The following is a 26,305-nucleotide window of genomic DNA, read 5'->3' as shown; positions in this document are numbered from 1 at the left end:
GGAACTTCCGGAAGGGTAGTGAATAAGTTACACTTTTTTTACGAATCCGATTTCAGTCAATATTTTCAATCGACGTGTATTGATGTAGTACTAAATCACACGCGACATTTTATTTGAATTTCAGCACAGGATAAAGAAAGTAAAAATCCCTTCTCAGATGTCCTTCCGTTCCCTTGATAGCATTTACAAGCACTCTATCGTCCCTATTCGTCTGATATCATTGGCTAAAGCATAGAATATCATCCAATCAGAAGCCAGATTTGAATTTTGTCGCACGCCCATTAGGCTTTGCAAGGTTTCCTCTGATTGGGTAGAGCCAGACGTTACATCCAATCAGGAACGGCAATTCTGAACTTGTTATGGTTGAGGTAAGATGCTGTGGTGATGTACAGGGATTGATGGCCTGCCTATTTTCCTCTAAGATATCCACTATGAAGTGCAGTTTTCAAGTAAGAGTTATTATTTAATGCAACTAATGTATGGACCATTTCTTAAGATTCCCTAAAAAGTGCAGAGTTGCCCATGTGACCCATAAGTTGATCGATGCGTAAGGGGACCGCACCGGAGCATGTTGCTAGAATATCAATGCATTGTTCATAAACGAGTGAATTTGTACGATATCTATGTGTTAAATTTTGTGTAGCAAAGATAGCACAGAAATTAATAAAGGGGCTTGTAAGATTTCACCGTGATTGGGCATAGTGGACGTGAGAGTTACTATGTAGAGTGCAGGACAACCGTGTCTGTTTCTTCATCGTTTTAGAGCTCGAATGGCAAAAGCCTCACGTTTTTATGTCAAGGTTCTTTCAAAGTTGAAGGGCAGGGTAGGTTGTGTGTCAAGACTATGTTAAACAAATGTATTAGTGTTCATAAGTATGATGAGGGTAATGCCCTCGTAAGTGGTGGAACGTTAAAGTAATAAACATCGAGTTGAGGAGCAGCAAGATACCACTTCAGAGCTGACTAAGCTGATGGTTCCTGATCTTTTTCCTGAGTGTTAGGCTTGTGTTATTATAGGTGGTCATTATTTTTTCTAATTTAACTTAATTAAAATGTTATTATGGTATATACCAAGCAATCTTGGTTATAGTGACAGGGTTAATAATAGATCTAGGACTACCAGTAGGGTTTGTTTATATTGTTTTACATGATGTAATTTATATTGTAACACGGCTAACATTTATCCTGTCAATCTCTTGCTGTGGTCCTTGCTCAAAGGAGACCCATAATACTCAGGAAAGTAACCACAGGCACCAATTCATACCCAAAGTCACTTAGTTGAGGGATTTTGTATTGCTGCCCAGAGTGAGTAGATGAAGGACAGCTCAGTGATAAGGTGCTCTGTTTGTATGTGGCTGGTGGGCAGTTGATGTGAGTTCTTATCCTTATTCTGTTTTGGGACTGTTAGTACTGGGTGGTAAGTTAAGGTGGCATCACGCTATTCTAGCATTCTGCTTGCTTTTGATACTTTGTATGAATAGAAATTACCTCAGTTACTTCCAGAACACATTAACACTAACATTCATTTAGGTTTAACTTCACTTAGTTTGTTGTTCAGTTTCTCTTTATATATATGGTGCAAGAGTAATTTGACATTTGGAAATTTGAAAAACAAAAGATAGTAACTGAAGTAATTTCTACTCGATGAAGTAGCTAAAGCAAGGAGCATGTTAGTAAGAAAGGCTACTGTGCTGCCACCATTAAACATGGGCAAGCTAGCAAAACTTTTTTCGCTTGGAAGCAGTTTCTTTTAGCTGTGTTTATTTCTTGAGGAATTTAGTAGATTTGGTGATTTGTTTAAAAGTGCTTTTGTGTTAACTTAGTTATAGTATGGCACTCCATGTGTGCATCTGTCATGTCTGGCAACACAATCTACTGCCCCACCCTTCCCATGCCAAAGATATAAAATCAATAACCATAAATCCTTTGTATATTCACACTATGAATATTTGAACTCTATGTGAATGAATAGGCAGTAAAATATCAAGTTTTCATGTGCCTCAGTGTTTTTTAATGGATTAGGTCAGTATAAATTTTGGTAAGTTTTTAGAAGTGCACACTTATGTAATATAGCATTAGGAAATTAAATATTCATTTTGTAAATTGTAATACATCAACATAATATACATTTTTCTTGGCGGTAATGAATAATAGAAAAAGTTGCTAAATGTGATACACTAATGAATGGAGCCCTGGCAACTGCTTGAGACGCTATCTTTGTTGTGATAAATGCAGAGGTTGAAGAGATTAAGTATGATAAATTGGTATATTCTAACCTAACCTGCATTTAGTAATGCAGTGCCTGTAATTATAAAGGTCATCAGGGTAATTGTTGTGTGCACTTTTTTGACCTCCGCGTCTATCAAAACAAGGATGGCATCTCAAGCAGTCGCTGTGGTTCCATTCATTGTGTATCACTTTTAGCAACTATTTCTGTTATTGATTTCTGCCAAGAAAAATGTATATTATATGTATTATAATTTACAAGATTGATGTTTAATTTTCTTATGCTACATCATGTGGGTGTCCACTTCGTAAAAATATAAAAATTTCTCATCGTTAATGTAAATGATACTTTTTTTTTTTTTTTTTTTTTTTTTTAACTTTGAAATTTTGTAACTATAACTCATTGGGGTGTCTAGGGGTCCACCTTGGTAATACACCCCACTGGGCTGCTATAATGGCAGAACCCTGGGTGTTTCTGTAGAGGTCTACCACAAAACAAGAATGAAGGAGACTGCAAGAGACCATAATGTCTACACTAGGTAGTTCTATGTCCATTACCACCTGTCATCCCCATCCCCAAAGTTATCTAGCCATTTCTTAAAACAACTGATAGTGTTAGTGCTCACTACATGGTTACTATGTCTATTCCATTCATTGAACACCCTATTAGTAAATTTGTTCTTGCCTATTTCCCTTTTAAATCTAAGTTTGTCCAACTTAAATCCATTTCTTTGAGTCCTGCCCTGTTGTCTTAATATGATGACCTTCATTGTGTCACCCTTGTTAAAGCCTTTGATCCACTTGAACACCTCTTAGATCACCCTGTACTCTGTCTTTCTAGAGAGTGTATTTTAAGGTGCCTAAGCCTGTTCCCATAAGGTAAATTTCTGAGCTTGTGTATCATTTTGGTCATTCTCCTCTGTACTGATTCTAGTGAGTTGATGTCCATTCTATAGGACGGAGACCAAAACTGTACTGCATAGTCAAGGATGGGTCTAATGCCAGATACAGTTTGATAAGTACCTCTGCACTTCTACTCGTAACCATCCTAGCAATGAAAGCTAATGCTCTGTTAGCTTTATTCTTGGTGCTAATGCACTGTTTCCTGGATTTAAGATTAGGATTCACAAGAACTCCCAAGTCTCTCTTGCACTCATTTTCTCTGCTTTTGGGGCTGTGTAGCCTGACATTTAACATCCTGCACTTTGAAATATTGAAGTCCATTTGCCATTTCACCACCCATGTGAACAATTTAAGATTTTCCTGCAGAATCTTGGCATCTCCTGACCTAGTTAGGCATCCTATTTTAGTGTCATCTGCAAAGGAGGAGAAAAACTTGGGAGTGTTGATAAAAGGCAACCTGACACATGTCAGCAGGATTGTGGGAGAGACATACCACTGCAAAAGATTAAGATCGCATTCATTTATATGGGTGAAGAGATGAAGAAACTCGTGGAAGACCCTCTATGTCCAAGACTGGAATATGCGTCAATAGTATGGTCCCCACACAGAAAGAAGGATGTAAGAAAGATTGAGAGAATACAAAGGGCAGCAACCAACCTGGTCCCCATATGAGGAAAGACTACAATTACTGGGTTTGCCAACTTCGAAAGATTGAAAAGAAAGAAGTGATAGGATTACAGTATTCAGGTCACTAATGGAATAGATTGCATTGATAGAAGAGATCTGATTAAAGATGGGTGGGCTTTGAAAAGTCATGGGAGTAAATTGAAAAAGACCACATGTCTAAAGGATGTGAAGAAATACACTTTCCATATACTGTAGATGCATAAATATGTGGAATAACTTAGAAGGTGATATAGCCCAAGCTCAAACAATACACAAAGTTCAAATCTAATTATGATAATTGGAAATCAAAGATATAGAGTTGGAACTGCACTCTCTCTCTCTCTCTCTCTCAGGATTACAAACGAGGAGCATGCCAACAGGAGACCTTTTGGTCCATAACTATGTCGGATGTGAAAAATGATGAAAAAGAATTATAACAGCATAAATAATAATAATGGATGAACTGTAGAATCTCCACCCCCGCGCGCGTGCTGATCTATGGGGATCCGGGGTGCTCCACTGTCACTCAAGTCATGATAACGTTTTTTATTACCTAACCTATCCTAACCTAACTCTCGGGTCATGATAATTTTTTTTTTATTACCTAACCTATCCTAACCTAACTCTCAGGTCATAACATTTTTTTATTACCTAACCTAACCTAATCCAAACAAAGATTAACCTTTTGAGCGCTGTTAGGTTAGGCAAGGTAATAAAAAACGTTATCATGACTTGAGTGACGGTGTGTGCCTGAGTAACAGCGGAGTACCCCGGATCCCCACAGATCAGCACGTGTGCGGGAGTGGAAATTCTACAGTTGATCCATAATAATAAACAAAATAAATGAATGCATAGGTATAGTTAGATAATAAACAAACAGGAAAATAGTAAATAATAATAAATTGACAGATAAATAATAATAAATGAAAATCAAGCAAATAATAAATAGACAAACAAGCATATAATATGAAATAAATGGGAGGTATTACAGAATCTTGCTTAGGTGTTTAACTAAACAGATATTAAAGCTTTGAATTGAACTACATTGCACTGCCTCTGCAGGAAGTTTATTCCATTCATTAACTACATGGTTGGTGAAGTTGTTTTTACCCACTTCCAAATTAAATTTATTTCCTGACAGTTTAAGACAATATTTCTTGTTAGATTCTCGTTCAGTGTGAACATTTTGTCACCTTTGATGTCAATCCCCTCTAGAATCTTAAAGACCTTTATCATGTCACCTCTTGAGTCTATGCTTTTTTTAGGGAAAACAGATTCATATGTTTTAGTCAGTTTTCATATGATTTATTTTTTATATTTGTAATCAGTTTTGTGGCTTGTACTTTTTCCAATCTGTCAGTGTCTAATGAGATTTGGAATGTCTTTAATCTCTCTCTCTCTCTCTCTCTCTCTCTCTCTCTCTATATATATATATATATATATATATATATCTTGGTCCACAATGTTGCATGAGCCATGTTGCTAAGTGAAATGGGAAGTTTATAGTTGTTGGCTTTCCCACAAATCCCAAGGCATTCCTAACACCATGCAGTTGTATTATGGATATATTCCATAGATGAATAATATAAAGACTAACAGTGAGACAGATCACCATGCACAAGTTGTCACTAGATGTGTAAACATTGGGAGTTTCCCAGGGCCACACCCTAGAGCTCAAGTTAGAATTGATAGAGTAAAGATCAAAATACCTCATCAATTACACAGCCATTTATTTTTAATTCATCTTCCACAAATGTGTGAGTAAAAGAAGACAAGTATTTGATGCCAATTTAAAAAATTAGTTATGCATTTTGGCAACACAATTTGCTTCCCATCTCCAGTAATGGAATGATTTCTATTGAAATTCACCTTTTTCTTTTTCTTTTTACACCAACCAGTGGGAGGGGCAAAAAAAAAAGTTATTTGTGATAGAAATCAATATCAGATTTGCATGACTCACATTTTAAAACCTGTATTTCTGACATTCTTTATTGGGATGATGGGATAGACCTCTGGAAATTTTATTGAGCCCTGCATTTAAGTAGTATGCATTTCATTTAGGGGTCAAGGGAACAAAGCCCCCAAGCTAGGTAAAACAAGCCCAACTTAGGGATCCTGAGTGGGTACAGGTTCCTTCTCTCTCTATATCTCTCTCTTTTGTGGATTGGTTGCAAAGGAGGACTTGAAAAGCATATGAGAGGTGTAAGAAAAAGAGAGGAGAAGCACAAGGTAAGGGAGGCAAAGTGCAAAGCAGATGTAAAATGGAGTAGGAGTAAGACAAAATATGGAAAATAATAAAAAGATGTTTTAGAAGGGCATTAACCATTTAGTATGACTCAAATTATCATGCGCAGCATCGGCTTCCTTCCTCAACAGACGTCCCCCACTTTCTCAATGGCCCTTTTACCCCATCCATCTCATCCTTGGTTGTCCCCTCATGTTCACTCAAACCTTCCTCCCCTCTTTTACTAATCTTTCTTCACTCATTCTTTCCATGTATTCAAACCATCCCAATAATCTTTCATCAACACTATTTCCCATCTTTTCCAACCCTGCTCTCCTCCTCACTTCCTCATTTCTCACTCAGTTCTACCTTGTAACCCTTACCATACTTCTCAGACACTTCATCACAAATACATTTAACCATTTCAGTACGAGTCCTATTCTCTCATGCGGCATCGGCTGCCACATGTACAGTGCATCACACTACTTGCATTATTAAATATTATGTTACTGCTGTATTACTTATTCTCTTTTACTTTGAGTAATAATAAACACAGAAAATGTGATCAAACCAGTTCACAAAACCTGGGGATAACTTGTGTACAACTACAAGAAAATATATAATCAAAATGCCTGGCATCCTTGTGTACCCGCCCTCACCTCATGATGCCTACATAGGCATCATTGTACAGAGGTGGTTAAACTCTTCCTCTCTTGTTCCATGTTTCTTCCCCATACAGTGCTGTGGGCTCAATCACCCCATCATACAATCCCTTCTTAGCATTCATTCCCAAATATCTATTTCTCGTTACACTTTTTAATTCCCCAAAGCTCTGACTTGCTTCTCTCGATCTACAATCTGCTTTCACCTTCACTCCTCCCTTTCCTACCATATGTAATGGGAACAAAAATGTTGAACAAAAGTGCAAATACTTATTGACTTACCTTGTGTGTGTTTATATATATATATGTATGTATGTACAAACACACATTTACAGAATCATGAAAGGCATGGGAGTCCGTGACAGAGAAGACTTGTTAAAGTGGGATAAAAGAAAAACAAGGGGACATGAAAAGAAACTCTAAAAGGATGGTTATCTAAGTCTAAATAAAAATATTCTTCTAAAAAACGCTGTGGAACACTTTGTCCTAAAAATATTCTTGAAAAAGCGCTTGGGTAAGTCGGGGTCAGATGGTATTCTTGTTCTTTGCGTTCTTCTTCTTCTTTGTGTTCTTCGCGTTCTTTCCTCGCATTCTTCTTCACGTTCTTCTTCCTCGCAATCTTCTTTGCATTCTACTTCGTGTTCTTCGCGTTCTTCTTCGTGCTGGGGATCCCGTGTTGGGGTTCTGCCCCGAGGCCAAGGCCGAAGGGGAAAACAAGGGATTAGAGCGCGGAAAGCTGCGGCTGTAGGCTGCTGTTTACGCAGCCGAAGAGGGCGAAGCCTGCGGCTTGTAGAAGATCTAAAAAAAAAAAAAAGTTTCCACACAGAGTGGTGGATGTCTGGAACAAATTGGATGAAGCAATAGTGTGTGCAAACACCATACAAGAATTTAAGAACAAACTAGATGTTGCAAGATACAAAGACAGGTCACAATGAGCATAGCTCCCCTTCCCATATAATACAACTAGGTAAATACATGTGCATATATTTACATGAGGGTGATTAAAATAATGAGCAGAATTAAAAAAAAAAATGTAATTTAAATGAGCAAACACAAAGCACTTATTTTTCAATGGAGTTACCATCTTGCTCAATATACTTCTGAAGACAGTGTTTCCACCTTCTGGAGAATGCAACAGTCCTCTCACACAACCACATGTTTACATAATTTTTAGGTTTTTCCATGTTTTCAAAGTGGGCTCCTTTAAGTGACTCCTTGAGCTTTGGAAAGAGGAAGATGTCTGATGATGTGAGATCTGGACTGTAAGGCCAGTGAGGTAACACTTAACACTTCCTATCGGAACTCTCGAATCACATCATTTACAACTCTCGTAGAATGTGCTGGTGCATTGTCATAGTGAAAGAAGGTTTGACCATGCAGCTTTCCCCCCCCCCTTATATATATATATATAAATATATATATATATATATATATATATATATATATATATATATATATATATATATATATATATATATATAGATATATATATAAAACCAGTGCCACCCACGGTTTCTTTAAAACTCCTTCATAGTAAGGTCTGTTGACAGTTCTTTTTCTGTCAAGAAAGTCTACAAGTATCACTCTTGAATTAAAGAAAATTGTGGCCATCACTTTCTGAACTGACCTCTCAGATTTGAACTTAATTGATCTAGATGATCCATGGGGAAACCAGGGTTGGGTCCAAGTACATGTTTTCTTTGGAGCATCAACAACATAAACTCTGCAAAACCACAATAATATGCATCCCCTTTTATTTGAATTTCACCAAGAATTTAATTTTTGATCTTATATCAGAACTGCTGATTTTCATGATTTAAGAAAGCAAGTTTAAGAGAATCCTGAGTCTGTAGTAGTCATTGCATAACTGATTGCAAGTAACTGAGAGCAAGCTAAGGCTTCAGTGATGTGTGCTAACATGTTTTGTGTTGTCCACTAGTTCGTGTTTAAGCAAGGGCAGTATTCTGAAAACTTTTTTGTTTCTCCTCGTGTATTTCCCTAGTTGTGTCCCATCTTTATATCTCACAGTGTCAATATTATTCTTAAATTCATGTATGGTTTTTGCACACATTGTTGTTTTGTCCAGTTTGTTCCAGATGTCCACCACAATGTGTGGATTTCTTTTTTCTTCTTTTCTTTCTTTCTTCAGGTCTTCTAAAACTCCTTTTTGAGTTTTTTCCATGTCCTCTTATAAGTGTGTGTGTGTATATCTGTATATATATATATATATATATATATATATATAATTGTGTGTGTATTCACCTAGTTGTAACTAGTTATATTATACAGGAAGGGGAGCTATGCTTGTAATGACCTGTCTTTGTATCTCTCAGTATCTAGTTTGTTTTTAAATTCTTGTATGGTTTTTGCTCACACTATTGTTTTGTCAAATTTATTCCAGATATCCAACACTCTGTGTGGAATTTAATTTATTTATTTGATTTTTTTTATCCAGATCTCTGTAACTATCCTTTTTGATTTTCTTTTCATGGCCTATTGTTTTTCTTTTATCCTGCTTTGATAAGTTCTCGCTGTGAAGGACTTCCATGCCTTTCATTATTTTGTAAATGGCTAGTAGATCTCTTTCTCTTCTTTGTTCCAGGGTTGGCAGGTTCAATTTAGACGATCTTTGTTCGTATGTCAATTTTGAAAGTGTTAGTGCCATCTTTGTCATTGCTGTTTGGTTTCTTTCTAATTTCTTTATATTCTTTTTTGTGCTGGGTGTCTATGGTGTCTTATCAGTGTGACCAATATCTTATTTTATCATTACTTCATCCAGGTAATTAAAAGCCACGTTTATTGATCTTAGTGAATTGAAGGATTCTCCGACTATTTTGTTTATATGCTTGTCTGGTGACATGTCTTTGTTAATAGTTACTCCTAGGTCCTTTTCGGAGCTGACTTTTTTACTTCCTTTGTACCACTTTTATGATGTCTATTTTTTTTTTTTTTTTTCTTTTTTTTCTTTTTTTTTCCTTCCAAACTATTATTCTACATTTCTTGATGTTGAAGTTCACTTTCCACTTTTGTTCAATTCCCAGACTTAGTGTATTTACCTAGTTGTATTATATGGAAAGGGAGCTATGCTCGTGGTGACCCGTTTTTGTATCTTTCAGCATCAAGGTTTTTCTTAAAAACTTGAATAGTGTTTGCACACACTGTTTCTTTATCTAAGTTATTCCAGATGTCTGGCACTCAGTGTGGGGAGTTGTTGTTGTTGTTGTTGTTGTTCTTCTTCTTCTTCTGTTATCTTGTTCGAGTTTCTTTTCATGTCCTCTTGTTTTTCCATTGTCCCATTTTAGTAAATCATTCCTATCAAGGATTTCCATTCCTTTCATGATTCTATAGTCAGTAGATCACCTCTTTCTCTTCTCTGCTCCAGTGTTGGTAATACCAATTTGGATCATCTTTGTGCATGTGTGTTTGTGTGTATATACATGTATGTAAATATATATACATGTGTGTATATATATTTATGTATATATGTATAATAATAGTAATCCTTGCCAATTGCTGTATTTGTATTTGCTATTTTTACATTTATTAATAATTAACAAATAATGCTAATTCAATGTTTTGGTAATTTGTGAAACAACTGGATGTGTAGCAAACATTCTGCACTCAGGCAGTGATGAAAACTTTGTTTTTCACTAGATCAATTTACAATGTTTCTTTGGTGTTTGTAGCATCATTCACATTAGTTAAACATGATGATCTTAGTGTAAGAATATTGTCACCATATGCTTAAACTCTTAAAAGAAATTATATACCAAAGGGTTTTTCTCTCATGCAAAGGAGGTAGCCAAATGAAAAGGCATGTTACCCACTCCCATCCACCACCCTTTCCTCCCTCTCATCTTAGCCTTTCATGGATGGCGGGTCATCCCTGTATCCTAGCCAATGCACTGGGTCAGAAGCAATACATCAAGGCACAGTGTATCCACAGCAAGGCTGCTTCACTTAATCAGTGAGCCCCCGTCTCCATCCACTCATGCAGAAAAAGATGAAGATAAATCCCTTTGGACTGCATCCAAATATTCACACCTAACCGCTCCCAACTGCCCCCCTCCTATCCTTACATCACATTATCATCTGTACACACCCATTCACCACTTAGCCTTATCGCCTACCTTCTCCCTTCCCTGCCCAACAGACATTTCCCTCTTGCTCAAAGCCCCTTTCACCAGTTCTATCCATCTCATCCTTAGTTCTCCCTTCAAGTTTACGTTATCCTCCTCTGCCTTCCATACTTCTTTTACTAATCTTTCTTCACTCATTCTTTCCATGTCTCCAAACTGTCCCAGTACTCTAGTCAACCCTATCTCCCATCTCCTTTCCCCACCACAACTCTTCACCTCGCCTCCTTGTTTCTCACTATCCAGCCTTGTAACCCCAGTCATGCTTCTCAGACATTTCGTCTCGAACATGTTTGAACTTTTCCTTTCTACCTATCTTTAATTCCAAGTCTTCATACAGTGCTGTCGGCACAATCACTCCTTCATATAATCTCATTGCATCCATTCCTAGCTGCCTATTTCTCATGACGCTTTAATCCCCAAGGCAATTACTTGCATCCCTCAATCTACAATTTATTTCCACTTCCACTCCCTTTCCTGCTGCAAATACCAAAAACTACCCACTTCCTGCAGCCTCTCTCCTTTAAGACTTACTTCCAGTTTGCTGCCACCCTCTCCCCTTGTACATCTCATTATCTTATACACATATTTACCTTCAATTTTCTCTTATAACATACCCTCCCAAACTCTGTCATTAATGGCCTCAGTCCTGACCCTGCTACAAGTGCAGTGTCATCAGCAAATGACAACTGGCTCACCTCCCACTTTTCTCTATTTTCTTTAACCATATCCAGTCCCCTGCCCATTACCTTCACATTTACCTCCTGCACCACACATTGAACAGCCATGGCAATATGACACATCCCTGATGCAGCCTCACCTTTACCACAAAACACTCACTCTGTTTCCATTTCCAATTCTAACAGGCTCCACTACTCTTGACTACCCTTAACAGCTTTCCCCCAATCCATATCTGCAAAACCTCCCAGTGTCTTCCTGTCTGTCCTCTCATAAGCCTTTTCCAAAGCTATAAAGGCCCCAAAAAACATCCTTACCTTTCATGAAAGTTTTGTCACATATCTGCCTTACCACAAAAATTTGATCCAAGCAAACCATACCTTTCCTAAATCCACACTGATCATCACCTCTGTTCCCCTTCTAATCCTCTCAATTTAAACCTTCTGTAAGCTTTCCCAACTACACCCAACAAACTGAACCCTCTAAAACTATTATAATCACATTTGTCCCTTTTTCCCTAAGAAAAAGGGGGATTTCCACAACTAGTAATGCATGTATTGTGTATATATTTTGTAAACTCAAAAGTTTCTTTAGTATCAAATGATAATTATCCCATACACTAAGGTACATTGTATAAGTTTTTTTCATACTGTAGTTATTTTATGTTAGATAAATGTTCATACATATACCAAGGGTTCTTTCCCCCCTTACCAGGGAGGTAGCCGAAGTCAAAAGGCATAACTCTACTCCTACCCATTTCATCCCCAGTTATTCCACTCCCATCCACACCCCTCCTACCCTCTCATCTTGGCTCCTCATGGATGACAGGTCATCCCTGCATCCTGTTAATTGCCCTGGAGCAATGCAGCAAGACACAGCCCATCCACAGCACAGCTGCTTAATTTAACTGGCAACCCCTCCTCTCCATCCCCTCATGCAGAAACATTGAAGACAGGGAGAAATTTCTTCAGGCTGCATCAAAATATTCACACATAACCACTCCCTCACCCCAGTCCCTTCCATTCATCACAGTATCATCCATACACAGCCATTCTTCACTCGCCCCCATCCTCTGTTTTCTCCCTTCCTTCCTTCCTCAATAGACATTCCCCTCTTTCTCAACACCCCTCTCACCCCATCCATCCATCTCATCCTCAGTCATCCCCTCCGGTTCACTCCATCCACTTCTGCCTTTTTCACTTCTTCTACTAATCTTTCTTCACACATTCTTTTCATGTGTCCAAACCATCCCAATACTCTTTTTTTTTTTATGAAGATAATTTTGTATAATATTGAGATTAGTGTAGATTAGGCTAATTCAGGTTTAGAATTGTTTTATACACACGGCTGGTGTTTCATGCTATGCAAACACTACTTTTCAATAGCTCCACACTTACAGAGATGTGCTGCTGTCATTAGCATTTCCTATATTGTTATTTGTGTATGTAGTTTGCTTGTTTTGTATTTGTTAAAACAGTAACTATTGTATTATGTTTTCTGTCCAAGTCTCATCAAAATGGTCAAAATTGGTATGTATATTGAGAATTCTGTGGAGAGAAGCAATCATTTGTGATGAACTGTGTTACATATTCCTCATGAATGGTAAGGACTGTGTTATCCATGAATTCCAAATATTTATTTTTTATTTATTTTATTTGTTTATATTTATTTATGTATTTGTCTTTGAATTTTTTCTTTTAAGACCATATATGTACACTGTTGGCACTGTCCATGGGTGAAGAAGACTATATATTTACATTGTGTTCACCAGGTTAAGATATGACTAAACTTGCAAGTCATATGCCCATGTAATTAGATTTATAATTTCACATTTCAGGTTGCCCAGTGATGGCTGGAACGCACACAGTTATGCCAGGTACCCTTCTCAATGGTTCTGCAACCTCTGCCATTATGCAAAATGGGATGGGCGGCAGCAGCATTGCAGCTATGGGCAGTATTGGCTCCATCACACAAAATGGCACAACCCTTGGTATGGTTAGTGGCTTGTCCATGTCAGATCCATCTCATCAGACACACCAGATTGCACCAGATATTATTCAACAGACAGGCCAAGAAACTGCAGGTCCAGCAGGGGGAGGAGGAGGAGGAGCAGAGAACAATGGAAACATGCCAGTACAAGAGGAGGAAGAAGAACCAGTCATTGACATAATGATTAACAATGTTGTTTGCTCCTTTTCGGTCAGCTGTCATCTAGATCTACGAAATATTGCCCTCACAGGAAATAATGTGGAGTTCAGGAGAGAAAATGGGGTAAGTGCCAGTTCATGATGAGATAATGTTTCTGTCACTGTCACACTACACTTTTTCAGTCTCTATTTCTCTCTCTTTCTCTTTCTCTCTCCTTTCACACACACACACAATGAATGTGCTAATGAGTTACTTAAAGAGGGTGGTAACATAGTAATTATGGGTGATTTTAATGCAAAGGATATAATCCAGGAAGAAATTATAGTAAAAGGGGGAGAAGAACTTTGGAGCAACATTCTACTGGATATGACCATCGAATACGCCTTAACACAATGGGTTAAGGAAAATACTAGATATAGAAATAATGAGAAACTGTTGAAACTAGATCTAATATTAACTTCTGAACCAGATATCATGGACAAAATGGAGTATAAAACACCAATTGGAAAGAGTGACCATATACTAATAGTTTGAATTAAAAGAACAAAACAATGTAGGAAAGAATGGTAAACATAGAGAAGGAAGAGTAATGTACAACAAAATGGATTTTGTAAAACTAAGACAATTTTTCCAAAGTACAAACTGGGATAAATTCTCCAAAGAGGAAAAAAAAAGATGGAAGACAAATGGAACATCTTTAAAGAAAAATACAATGAAGGAATTGATAAATATGTACCAAAGAAGAAGCAAAAAGATATTTATATAAAGTGTTGGTATAACAAAAGGTGCAGTGAGGCTAAAGACAGAAGAGAGAAAGCCTGCAAAAGATGGAAGGGAGACAAAAAAACATCCAAATGGCAAACGTACATAAAACTTAGGCATGAATATGTGAATATACGCAGGAAAGAGAAAAGAAATTATGAAGAAGATATTATAGACAAATGTAAGGATCAACCTAAACTCTTTTACAGATATGTAAATGACAAATTAAAGGATAAACATGAAATTGTAAAACTGCATGAAGGAGATGAATATTATATGGAAGACACAGAAATGGCAGAAGTTATGATCAGACATTTCAGGTCTGTTTTTACAATTAAGAGCTCACAAATTTGCGAAGATGGACAACAAGAAAGATCCCCTAAAATGAAAGAAATAAAGGTGACACAGAAAGAAATAAGAGACCAAATAAAAAACCTAGATGTTAGGAAATTGCATGGACTGGATTGAATTACAATTTGGACACTGAAAGAGTGTATAGACGAACTGACGGACAAATTATACAAGATAATAGATTTTTCACTCAAAGAAGGAAAGGTACCGTAAGATTGGGAAGATGCAAACATAGTACCAATATATAAAGGAGAAAACAAAGAAGATCCTACAAATTTCAGACCAGTATCCCTTACAAGCACAGTAGCAAAAATATGAGAAAAAGTTATCAGAAACAAATGGATCAAACACTTGGAAGAGAATGAAATATTAAACCCTAAACAATTTGGCTTTAGAAGTGGAAGATTATGTACCACAAACTTAATATGCTTTTACTCGAGATTAATTGAGATAATACAAGAAAGAGATGGCTGGGAGATTGTGCCTTCTTGGACTTGCAGAATGCTTTTGACAAAGTACCACATAAAAAGTTAAGAAAGATTGAAATAATAGGAATACAAGGTAAGCTACTGGAATGGATGAAGGATTTCTTAATTGGGAGAAAAATGAGTGGTACTTAGAGACAAAAATTTGAACTGGGAAGATGTGAAAAGTGGCATCCCGCAAGGATCTGTATTGGCTCCTTTAATGTTTGCCATATATATAAACAATATGGATGAGGGAATGAATTGTTATATGAACTTCTTTGCTGATGATGCCAAATTACTCAAGAGACTAAGCACAGAAGAAGATTGCAGATCTCTTCAAGAAGACCTGGACAAAATATGGGAATGGAGTCAGAAATGTGAAATGAATTTTAACATTAAGAAATGTAGCATAATGGAATTTGGAAAAAGCAAAAATAGAATATGGGTCAATATAAAATTTGACTTGTTAGATTTGAATAGATTTAAATGAGTGCGTAGAGGGATTAGAGAAGAACATCAATGTAGTAGTATTGGAGACCTTAATGCTAGGGTAGGAAATGAACCAATTGACAGAGTGGTTGGGAAATGTGGAATCCCAGGAAAGATTCATAGTGAAGAGTTGATGGTGGAGATGTGTCTAGAGAGTTGATAAAAGCAAATACAGTGTTTCAGAAGAAAGTCGAGCATAAGTACACATGGGAGAGGGTGGTGGATGGAAGGGTGGTAGATAGTGTGTTGATGGACTATGTTGTGGTAGATAGGAGTATAATAGGAAGGGTTAAGGATGTACATGTTCTAAAGGGAGATAGTGGGGGAATATCAGATAATTTTTTGGAAGATAAGTTGAGAGTGGAGGATAGATGGAGAAATAGGAAAGGGGCAAAAGTTAGGGAGGTGCTTAGAGTGAACTCTTTAAATGAGAAGGAGTACAAGAAGAAGCTGAGAGAGGAGTGGGAGGGAGTGAAGGATAGAGCAGAACTAGGAGTGGAGGAGGAATGGGGATGGTTCAAGGAGGGAGTCACAAAGTGTGCAAAGATGGTGTGTGGAACAAGAAAGACAGGAGGAAATAGGAGGAAGGGTAGCGAGTGGTGGGATGAGGGAATGAAGAAGGTTGTAGAAGAGAAATAGCGAGCTTTCATAGATTGGTTACAAAATGGACGAGGGAGTCATATGAGAGGTATAAAGAAAAGAGAAGTGAAGTAAAGCACAAGGTAAAGGAGGCAAAGAGGAGAGCAGATGTGAAGTGTAGTAAGAGTATGACAGAAAATTTAGAAAGTAATAAAAATATATTTTGGAAAGAAAATAAGAGAGGAGGAGGCAAATCAATTAGAGAAGAAAAGGTAAAAGGTGCAGATGGTGAGATGATAATGGAAGAGAAGGCAGTAAGAGGAAGATGGGCAGAGTATTTTAGGGAGTTGCTAAATGTGAAGGAGGACAGGGAGGGAAAGATAGTTGCAGTGGGAAATGCTAAGAAAATTACCATGATGAGTGAGGAAAATAGAGGAGATAAATAAGGATGAAGTGAAGGCAGTTGTTAAGATGATGAGAGCAGGTAAGGCACCTTGTCTGGATGGATGCCATGCAGAATGTCTAAAGAAAGGAGGTACAGTGATGGTGGAGGCTGATGAGGTTGTTTAATGTTTGTTGGAGAGAGGGTAGAGTGCCTGAGGACTGGAAGAGTGCCTGTATAGTCCCACTCTACAAGGGAAAGGGGGACAAGTGTGAGTGTAGTAGTTTCAGAGGTATTAGCTTGTTAAGTGTAGTGGGGAAGGCTTCTGGGGGGATCTTGATTGAGAGGATTAGAAGAGGAACAGAGGGAGTAATTGATGATTCTGATTTGCTACAAGGGCAGTGTCGACAGCAAACAACAACTGACTTATCTCCATTTTCTTTAACCATCTCCAATCCCTGGCCCATTTACCCTTGCATTTACTTTGCACCACCCCATCCATGTATAAATTGAACAGCTATGGTGACATGACACAGCCCTAGTGAGGTCCCACCTTTACCTCAAACCACTCACTCACTCTATTTCTAATTCTAACGCAGGCTCTACTACTCTGATAAAAACTCTTGACTGCTCTTAACAGCTTTCCTCCTAAATCATAGAGACTGAATATTCTGGAGTTACCAGCATTAAAGAAGAAATACATGATCTAATAGCAGTGTTTCAGACAAGGATGACTATTCATGAGGAGCTTATATGAAATTACAAAGGGGTGATGGGTGGGAGTAGGGTAGGTTGGGGTGGGTGCATGCCTAGGCTGGCTACCTCCCTTTTAAGGGGAAAGAAATCTTTGTTATATAGATCAAATTTATTATGTATAGTTCTTTTTCATTGGAAGTGTTTGGCCACTCAGTTTCAAGTTTCTTTAATTCATGATTGGAATGCACAATGGTACTGATGATTTCTGAGGGGAGGCATCCATTCTATTATTTTGAAGTTTGTCCCTGTAAGTTTGAGTGTTCTTAGCAGCTGTTAAATTATTACAATGCTGGCTTGATATGTTTTGAGTATAGGTGAGCACTTTAATATTGTGCCGTGGGTTTGGTGTTGAGAGAACTTGAAGTTGAATAATGCAGGTGAAATTATTGGTCCTTAGGATTCCATTATACATTCTTTTAGGTTTGGATTTGTTGTTTGTTTTGGGTTGCTCCACTGTCTTCATTAATAACAATTTCCATTTCAAATTTATGCAAATTTCATTGTAAGTTTGACTTTTGTTCCAGATGGTGACTATGAAATTAAGGCGCCCTCTGACAACAGCTTCTATTTGGTCTTCTGGAAAGATTACTTGCACAGGTAAGACATGTTACTTGAAGCTTGTCTTGGTAATAGAGTAGATGTTGTTTTAGTCTTATTGTACAGTTAGTGTTACTGTAGTTGTTCTCCTTGTTGATTAGTATCTAACAAACTTTCATATTTGTATGTACATATCCAAAGCCCTTTCCACATTATAAGGAATGTAGCCAAGTCAAATGACACCCCACACCTGGAATTAATAGAACCTGCTCAACCACCCTTTTCATCTCCTCATGGACTGACAATGGGTATTTGCATGTGGTGATTTTGTGAGGAGATCACAGTCAAATGTTGTCCTGTAGCTAAAAAGGCTGATTGTCTATGCACAACTACAAACCAATCAATTTGGTATTGGTTATGGGTAAAATGCTAGAATCTTTCATTGCAAATAGTATCAGGGGTCATATTGATAGGCATAATCTCATCTATGACTCACAACATTGGTTCACCAAGGGTAGGTTCTGTGTAACTTATCTTTTATCTTTTTAAACTAATGGCTACAAGGCTGCATATGAAAGTGAGTTATGATGTTATATACCATAACTTTAGGAAGGCATTTGACAAGGTCACCAGAGACTACTAAATAAAATAGAGGACCATGGTATAGGAGGAAGTTTTTGAATGGATCAGTGACAAAACAGCAGGTCTCCAGTAACAATGTAAAATCCAAATGGGGTAGTATTACTAGTAGAGTTTCCCTAGGCTTGGATTTAGGTCCCTTATTGTTTATTATATAAACAACTTGAACAGTGGGATAAATAGTGATGTTAATATGTTTGTGGTTGACACCAAAATAGGATGTTGTATTAACCTCTTCACTCCGGTTCAAAATCTTGCGGACAGCATTAGCTGTCAGACGTACGATGTGTCGTAATAATACTTGCATCATAAAATATAGTCACCGCTTATATCGATCGTTCTATCTTTCCCCCGTGAATTTTGATAACCATAGAAAATGTGATGAAGACAGTTTAGAGAGTATGTCATTACGCAGGGGCAACTACAATAAATATAATCAAGACGCCGATATGGCAGCCTCACGTATCCACTTGCTCCTCATGCCGCCTACGTATGCGGCACCGTATGGAAGGGGTTAAGTCTGGGGAAGATGCTGGGATACTGCAGGAGGATCTTAATAAACTGTTTGCGTGGTGAGTGAAATGGCAAATGGGCTTCAACATCTCAAAGTGCAGTGTATTAAATGTCAGGTTACACAGTCCAGCTAACTAGTTGTAGCTAACAGCTAGATAATACCATATTAGAGAAAACCGACTGAAAAGGATGTAGGAGTAGTAGTAAGTCCTGACCTTACACCTGGGAAACAGGGTATTAGTGCCAGGAATGAGCTGACAGGGCATTAAGATTTATCGCTAGGATGGTTGCAAACAAAAATGCAGAGGTAATCATTAAACTATCCTTGACTACATGGTACAGTTTTGGTTTCCATCTCTGAGTCCATGTATCATTTTGGTCATTCTTCTCTGTACTGATTCTAGCGAATTGATGTCCATTCTGTAGGACGGAGACCAAAACTGTACCGCATAGTCAAGGATGGGTCTAACTATCGCTAGATAGAGTTTAATAATTACCTCTGCACTTCTATTCGTTACCATCCTAGCAATGAAACCTAATGTTCTGTTAGCTTATTCCTGGTGCTAATGCACTGTTTCCAGGTTTTAAGGTCCAGACACACTAGAACTCCTAAGTCTCTCTTGCACTCAGTTTTCTCTAAAAGCGTGTTATCTAAGCTGTATCTATTTTCGGGGTTGTGTAGCCCTACGTTTAACACGCTACACTTAAGAGATATTGACGTTCATTTGCCATTACACCGACCATGTGAACAATTTGTTAAGATCATCCTGCAGAATCTCTGTGTCGTCTCCTGACCTAATTAGGCATCCTCCGAGTCCTGGGGGACCTAGATTTTACTCCATTTATTTTCTGTTACTAATCCAAGCTTTAATCCATTCTAACACTTTTCCTCCTATGCCATGGGCTTTGATTTTATTTAATAGTCTCTGGTGTGGCACCTTATTGAACGCTTTGCTAAAGTCAAGGTAAATTATATTGTAATTATCATTGTTATCTGACGCCTTATATACTTTAGTGGAAAAGGATAGAAGATTAGTCACACATGACTTACCCTTAGAGAAACCATGCTGTGAATCACAAATTAAATTACGTCTTGATGTGTTCTCTGAGTCTATTTACTATTATTGATTCAAGCATTTTTCCTATAACCAATGTCAAACTGATTGGGCTGTAGTTGCATATAAACAATCTATCTCCCTTCTTAAAAACAGGAACAATGTTTGCTTGCCTCCAAGCAGTAGACACAAAACTAGTGTCTACTGATTTATTAGATATTTCAGTTAACTGGTCACAGATTTCAAAGTTACACTCCTTTAGCATTCTCGGAAATTTTTTGTCTGGACCTGGGGATTTTGTAGCTTTAAGTCTTTCAATCTGCTTGACTACTTATACTTTAGTAATGCTGATATTAGATAGACTACTTTCTTCATCCCCTCTGGAAATTGGATCACAGTCAGGTACTTTATCTAACCTCTCATTAGTAAACACCGATAGAAAATAATTGTTAAACTCTTCAATCAATTTTTCCTCCGATTCTATCATGACATTTTCTTTGTTTTTAATTGGTCCTATTCATTCGTTATTTTTTGTTCTATAGAGATGAAAGAAACCCTTTGGGTTGGATCTTAATTGACTAGCAACTTTAATTTCATAATTATATTTCGCTGTACGTGTACTCTTTTTAACCAGCTTTGCCATTTTGTTGTATCTTGATCTAAGGTGTGTTCCCCGTTTTTTTTTTGGTAAAGTCCTCTTTTCATTCCGATCTCATGTTTCAATCTGTCCGTCATCTATTTGGGAGTATTACTATTTTTCCGTATTGACTTCAGGGGGATGAATGTATTTTGTGCATTAATAATTAAATCAGTTAGATTGCTTTACATTTCATCCAAATTGCTGACCTGTCTGTTGAAACCTCGCCCCCAAATGACCTGACTGTTTAATCCTTTAAGACGTTTACTTTTCTTTATCTACAAAAAAAAAAAAAAAAATCAGACGCAGCTGTAAAAACATTCACCATTCCAAAGCATACAACATACTACCTCCCACATCTTCCCAAGGATTTACACCTATGTATGAAAAGTTACACAGGTCAGACGGGGAGAGACCTAAGGACGAGATTGAATGAACATGAGGTCTATCAAGTATGGTCAAGAAAGTTCACCTGTGTTTCAACACATGAATAAATTTAATCACCGGATGGACTGGGAAAAATCCAATCTTATTTATAAATCCGACTGTGTGTTCAGAAGGAAAATGGTGGAATCCACTTGAATTGAATATTTCCAAGGGTCGATGGAATCAAGATATAATATCAGGATTATTCATCACCAAACAAACTGTTAATAAGTTTCCTCCCCCTCCCCCTGACCCGACCTGACCTCATATCATCCTCAGGCCAATTAAAGGTTTGTGGTAGTGACATTTATTCTTTTCCCGGTTCCTTTCCCTTTGTAAGAGATTGCTATTTAACCTCTTCACTCCGGGGCACATCGCACGTCTGGCAGCATTAGCTGCCCGACGTGTGGTGTTGCGTCATAATAATCGGATTATGAAAAATAAAGTCAGTGCTCAATCGTTCGTTCTCTTTCACCCGTGAATTTTGATAACCACAGAAAATATGATGAAGCCAGTTTAGAGAGAATGGAGGTTACGTAGGTACGACTACAATGAATATAATCAAGACGCCGACGTCGGCATCATCGCGTACCCACTTGCTCCTCATGACGCTTACGTAGGCGTCACCGTATGGAAGTGGTTAAGACAGCATCCTCCTTCCACTTTGTACTACTGAAGAGGATTGCAGTTAGCAATCGAAATATATAGTTTTGCTTACTCAATTCTTTCTTTTGTCCGACTGTGGTGTTAGTTGCGCTTTCCTTAGATTTTTTCAGGAAGAAATGTTGGACTAGTCTGTATTGTGTTGATATGAAATATTTGTATTTCACCAGCTTTAGTAGGAAAATAGGAACAATTGCCAGTTAGCTCCACTTCTGTTGATATAGATTTTGGGTCTAGTCTAGAAACTGAGCATCACTCCTTTAGGGCCCACCTTTAGATAGAGGTGAAGGTATTTATGGGATTTGAAGAAGGGAAGCAGGAGAAGATTCTCCCAGACAAACATATTGCATGACCAGCACTTGTAGCTACCTGCCATTGGCCCCCTTAAAGTTATAAAATCAGACAACTCTCCTTGCCAGTAATCTTGAGGCCTCATATTTTACCTTGATATATTTGGCATTCTCTCACAGGGTCCACCTCAGAATCACAAGCAAGAGTTGCTGCTCGCAGAATTGCCAGGTGTCTTCAAAAATTGGGATACACAATTCGTTTCCGGAACTTTCGTATTGTCAATGTTCTTGGGACATGCACTATGCCCTTTGGTATCAAGATTGCTCAGTTTTCTCAGACCCATCGAAAAGCAGCAAGGTAAGAATTTCCATGTTTTGCACAAGTTCATTTTGAAGTAAACTTCACAGGCAATATACATTGTTGTTGGGTAGGCCTGGGTGTTGAATTATGAGTTAGGTAATTGGTCACTGTTAGGCTGTTGCCCAGATGTATTAGCTTAACATCTGTATGCACCCAGTGCCAAGAAGATATAGATTTCAGTATTTGCATTTCACTGTACATTAGCAGTATTCATTTATATATTTTTTTATTTTTAATATTGATCACACATGGTACTTTAGGCATATATTACATCAAAGTACTGATGCAAATACATTTGAAATCTGAGGTATGATTGATAATTCAGATATTTTTACCCATATGCATAACAAAGACCAACAACTGTATTGACTTCTTGGTCAGAGCATCTCCCAGTCGTAGGTTGACAACTACCAGTGCAGTCTACAGTTATTCCATTGACTACACTCCCATAGCTTGGTTACCAACAAAAAAGAACTACAGCAGCATACTGCTCAAATATTCACAACTTCCCACCAATGCCATAGAATATATCCACAACAAAACATTCACTCTGAGACCACTAAATAAACACTTCAAGATGGACTCGCATCCATAATTATGTCACTCACTGCTCTATCAACAGACTGAAAGACAACACACTTGCCAGACCCCCTGATGCCATCCCTCTAAATCAGTGGTTCTTAACCTTTTTTGGCAGCGACCCAAAATTTTGCACAAATCAAGCATCGCGACCCAAGCCTACATAGATGTACGAATTGTCTTTATTAGTAATATGATTATGCTTTTAAAAGCGGGTTTTATTTATTCTTTGGTGCTCAGATGAGAGGAAGTGTGGGAGGGGTGTGGAGTGTATTTAGGGATGAAATGGGTGGGAGTGTTTTTATGCCTTTCCCTTTTTGGCTACCTCCCTTGGAAGGGGGAAAAAGCCTTGGTATATGTATGTATGTACAGTATATAATTATAATATATTTGTAGTGGGAAAATAATTATTTTCTGCAAACCCTTAGCGACCCAATAAAATGGCTTGGCGACCCAAATTTGGGTCGCGACCCAGGGGTTAAGAACCACTGCTCTAAATCCTCTCTCCATTGAGAGGACAGAGTCCACCATTCAGCCCTTCAAAATTATAAATATCTCTCCAGGATGTAACACTTCACCCCATACTATTGAACACATTGTGGAAGACTGCATTGTACACAATTATGCATGCCAACAACACAATTTGTACTTAATAAAGGATTTATGGGGATACCCCATTCTAGCCATGGCGTTCTTCATGAAGATGGAACTGCTCATCAAGGCAGTCTAGGGAATATCATCATTATCAAGATATACTACCAGAGAGAATACCCCCCCCCCCCACACACACACACATGAATCTTACTCAAAAGAAGGAAGAACCACACCAGCACACTTTCATTTTGGGCACCATTCAGCTCTTAAGACAGTACTAGCACAAAATAGGCCTGGTCACAGAATCAAACTGCCTTAGAAACATCCATCCCATAGAGGCATTAAGCACTTCATTTTGCAGTACCCCACACCATCCCTAGACAATAACATGCTTTTTCCTAGAGGGACTGGTGAACCTGACTAGTGGCTGATGCCATTTACCTGGGAGCCAACCTGCATGAGGGACCTGGGTCAGCTAACTAATTGATTGATTGACTCCTTTTTCATGTTTAACCTTTTTTCTGATACACTTCTGTGGTTAAAGTAATCTTTCCTTCAGAAAATTGACCCATTAATCAAATTGTATATGTACTAACAATGTCCAGTTTATGGTGTGTATCTATATACTCTCAGAAGTCTCTCCTATTTCCCTTGGAACCTCCCATAGATCTCTGGGAATCATTCAATCAATTTGTTGCCCTTGGTCTCTCTTGCAGAAGATCTATGGCATTGAGGTAACCGACAACAACCAGGTGGGCCCATAAGTCATTCATGGAAGATATATTTTGTTGTCTAGGGATTATTAGTGTAGGGCATTAAAGTACGATTTACTCATTGTCCTATGGGGCAGTTTAAATCACTGGCCAGGCTTATTCTGTATTAGTACTGTTTCAGTGCTGGATGATGTTTTCAGCACAAGTGTGGCTACCCCCTGTGTAGGGGGAAAAAGTCTTTGGTATATATATGTATGTATATGTATATATGTATATTATACATACATATACCAAGGCTTTTTTCCCCCTTACAAGGGAGGTAGCCAAAAAGGAAAAGGCATAAAATCATTCCCACCCATTCCATCCCTGAATACACTCCACACCCCTCCACCCTCCCTCTTATCTTAGCACCTCCTGGATGACAGGTCATCCCTGCACCTTGTCCACTGCCCTGGGTCAGAAGCAGTGTCGCAAGACACAACACATCCACAGCAAGGCCGCTTCATTAAATTGGCGACCCCCCCTCTCCGTCCCCCCATGCATAAAAGGAGAAGACGGGGAGAAATCCCTTCGAGCTGCGTCAAATTTTGCTCACACATACTACCTCACCCCCCATCCCCCCACCCATTCCACCTCGTGCATCACAACATCATCCATATACAACCATTCTCCATTCACCCCTGTCTTCTGTCCTCTCCCGTCCTTCCTCAACAGACATTCCCCTCTTCCCCAAAGCCCCCTTCACCCCATCCATCCACCTCATCCTAGGACGTCCCCTCATGTTCACTCCCTCCACATCTGCCTTCCATACCTCTTTTACTAGTCTTTCCTCACTCATTCTTTCCATGTGTCCAAACCATCCTAATACTCTTTCATCAACCCTATCTCCCAACTCCCTTTCCATCCCCGTTCTTCTCCTCACCTCCTCATTTCTCACTCTATCCAGCCTAGTAACCCCTATCATACTTCTCAGACACCTCATCTCAAACACATTCAAACTCCTTCTCTCTTCCTCTCTTATGTTCCATGTTTCTGCCCCATACAGTGCTGTTGGCACAATCACTTCTTCATACAGTCTCCTCTTAGCATCCATTCCCAAATGTCTATTCCTCATTACACAACTTCAATCCACCAAGGCATTTACTTGCTTCTCTCAATCTACATTCTACCTCCACCTTCACTCCACCCTTTCCTGCCACATTTGCACCAGTATCCAAAACTATCCACTTCCTCCAGTCGCTCTACCCCAATGCTCACTTCCAGTCTACTGCCACTTTCACCCCTTGTACATCTCATCACCTTACTTTTACCCACATTTATTTTTAGCTTTCTTCTATCACATACTCTCCCAAACAACAAAGTACAGCTTAAATACAATAGTGTAGAGAACAGGAGAGGTCACCCAACATAAATACATAAGGATTGTCTTACAAAAGAACTAAAATAGAAAAAAAAAAAAATACCAAGAAAAGAAATAAATAAAATGGGTGACAATTGACACAGGTGACAAAAGGTCACACAAGATGGCTAAGGCAGAGCTTTGTGACATTGTCCTACAATATTATCGAGTTTGAAAAGACCATAGGAAATGTTGCAATGAATTTCAGTGACTGAAAACCTGCAGCCCCACTGTGACTGGTCCTCAAGCCCTCCTATAGACCCCTGGAAAGAAACCTTAGAGTGTTGTCTTTGTGTTAATGTGGGACAGTTTCTGTCACCAGCTTATAGTAAAAGGAAGAAAGGAACAGTCAGTTTACCCTATGTGAGAAAATAGAGGAAATATAATTAATTGAAATTGATAGAGATTGTGAACACAGCTCAGAGACTAGGTGAAAGCCCCTTAGGGTTGCACCTTCAGGGGGTTGTTGT

General features: G+C 38.3%; 1 protein-coding gene across 3 annotated transcripts in view; it reads left to right on the top strand.

Moving 5' to 3' along the window:
- Positions 1 to 285: 285 nt before the first annotated feature.
- LOC143035723 (TATA box-binding protein-like 1) overlaps positions 286 to 26,305 on the top strand; it is a 37,107-nt gene continuing 11,087 nt past the window's right edge. For 2 of the 3 annotated variants that reach the window (XM_076202616.1, XM_076202618.1), the window contains exons 1-4: positions 334 to 449; positions 13,333 to 13,766; positions 17,954 to 18,026; positions 22,370 to 22,547. In XM_076202616.1, coding sequence (XP_076058731.1) covers positions 13,344 to 13,766; positions 17,954 to 18,026; positions 22,370 to 22,547 — 674 coding nt within the window. In that variant the 5' untranslated portion in view covers positions 334 to 449; positions 13,333 to 13,343. Of the gene's footprint in view, positions 450 to 13,332; positions 13,767 to 17,953; positions 18,027 to 22,369; positions 22,548 to 26,305 lie in introns of all 3 variants that reach the window. The other variant, XM_076202617.1, reaches the window with a different exon arrangement.

The sequence above is a fragment of the Oratosquilla oratoria genome, chromosome 19, assembly GCF_046742065.1.
Source record: "Oratosquilla oratoria isolate Oo_2021 chromosome 19, ASM4674206v1, whole genome shotgun sequence".
NCBI lineage: Eukaryota > Metazoa > Arthropoda > Malacostraca > Stomatopoda > Squillidae > Oratosquilla > Oratosquilla oratoria.
This window is presented reverse-complemented; position numbering and strand designations above follow the sequence as displayed.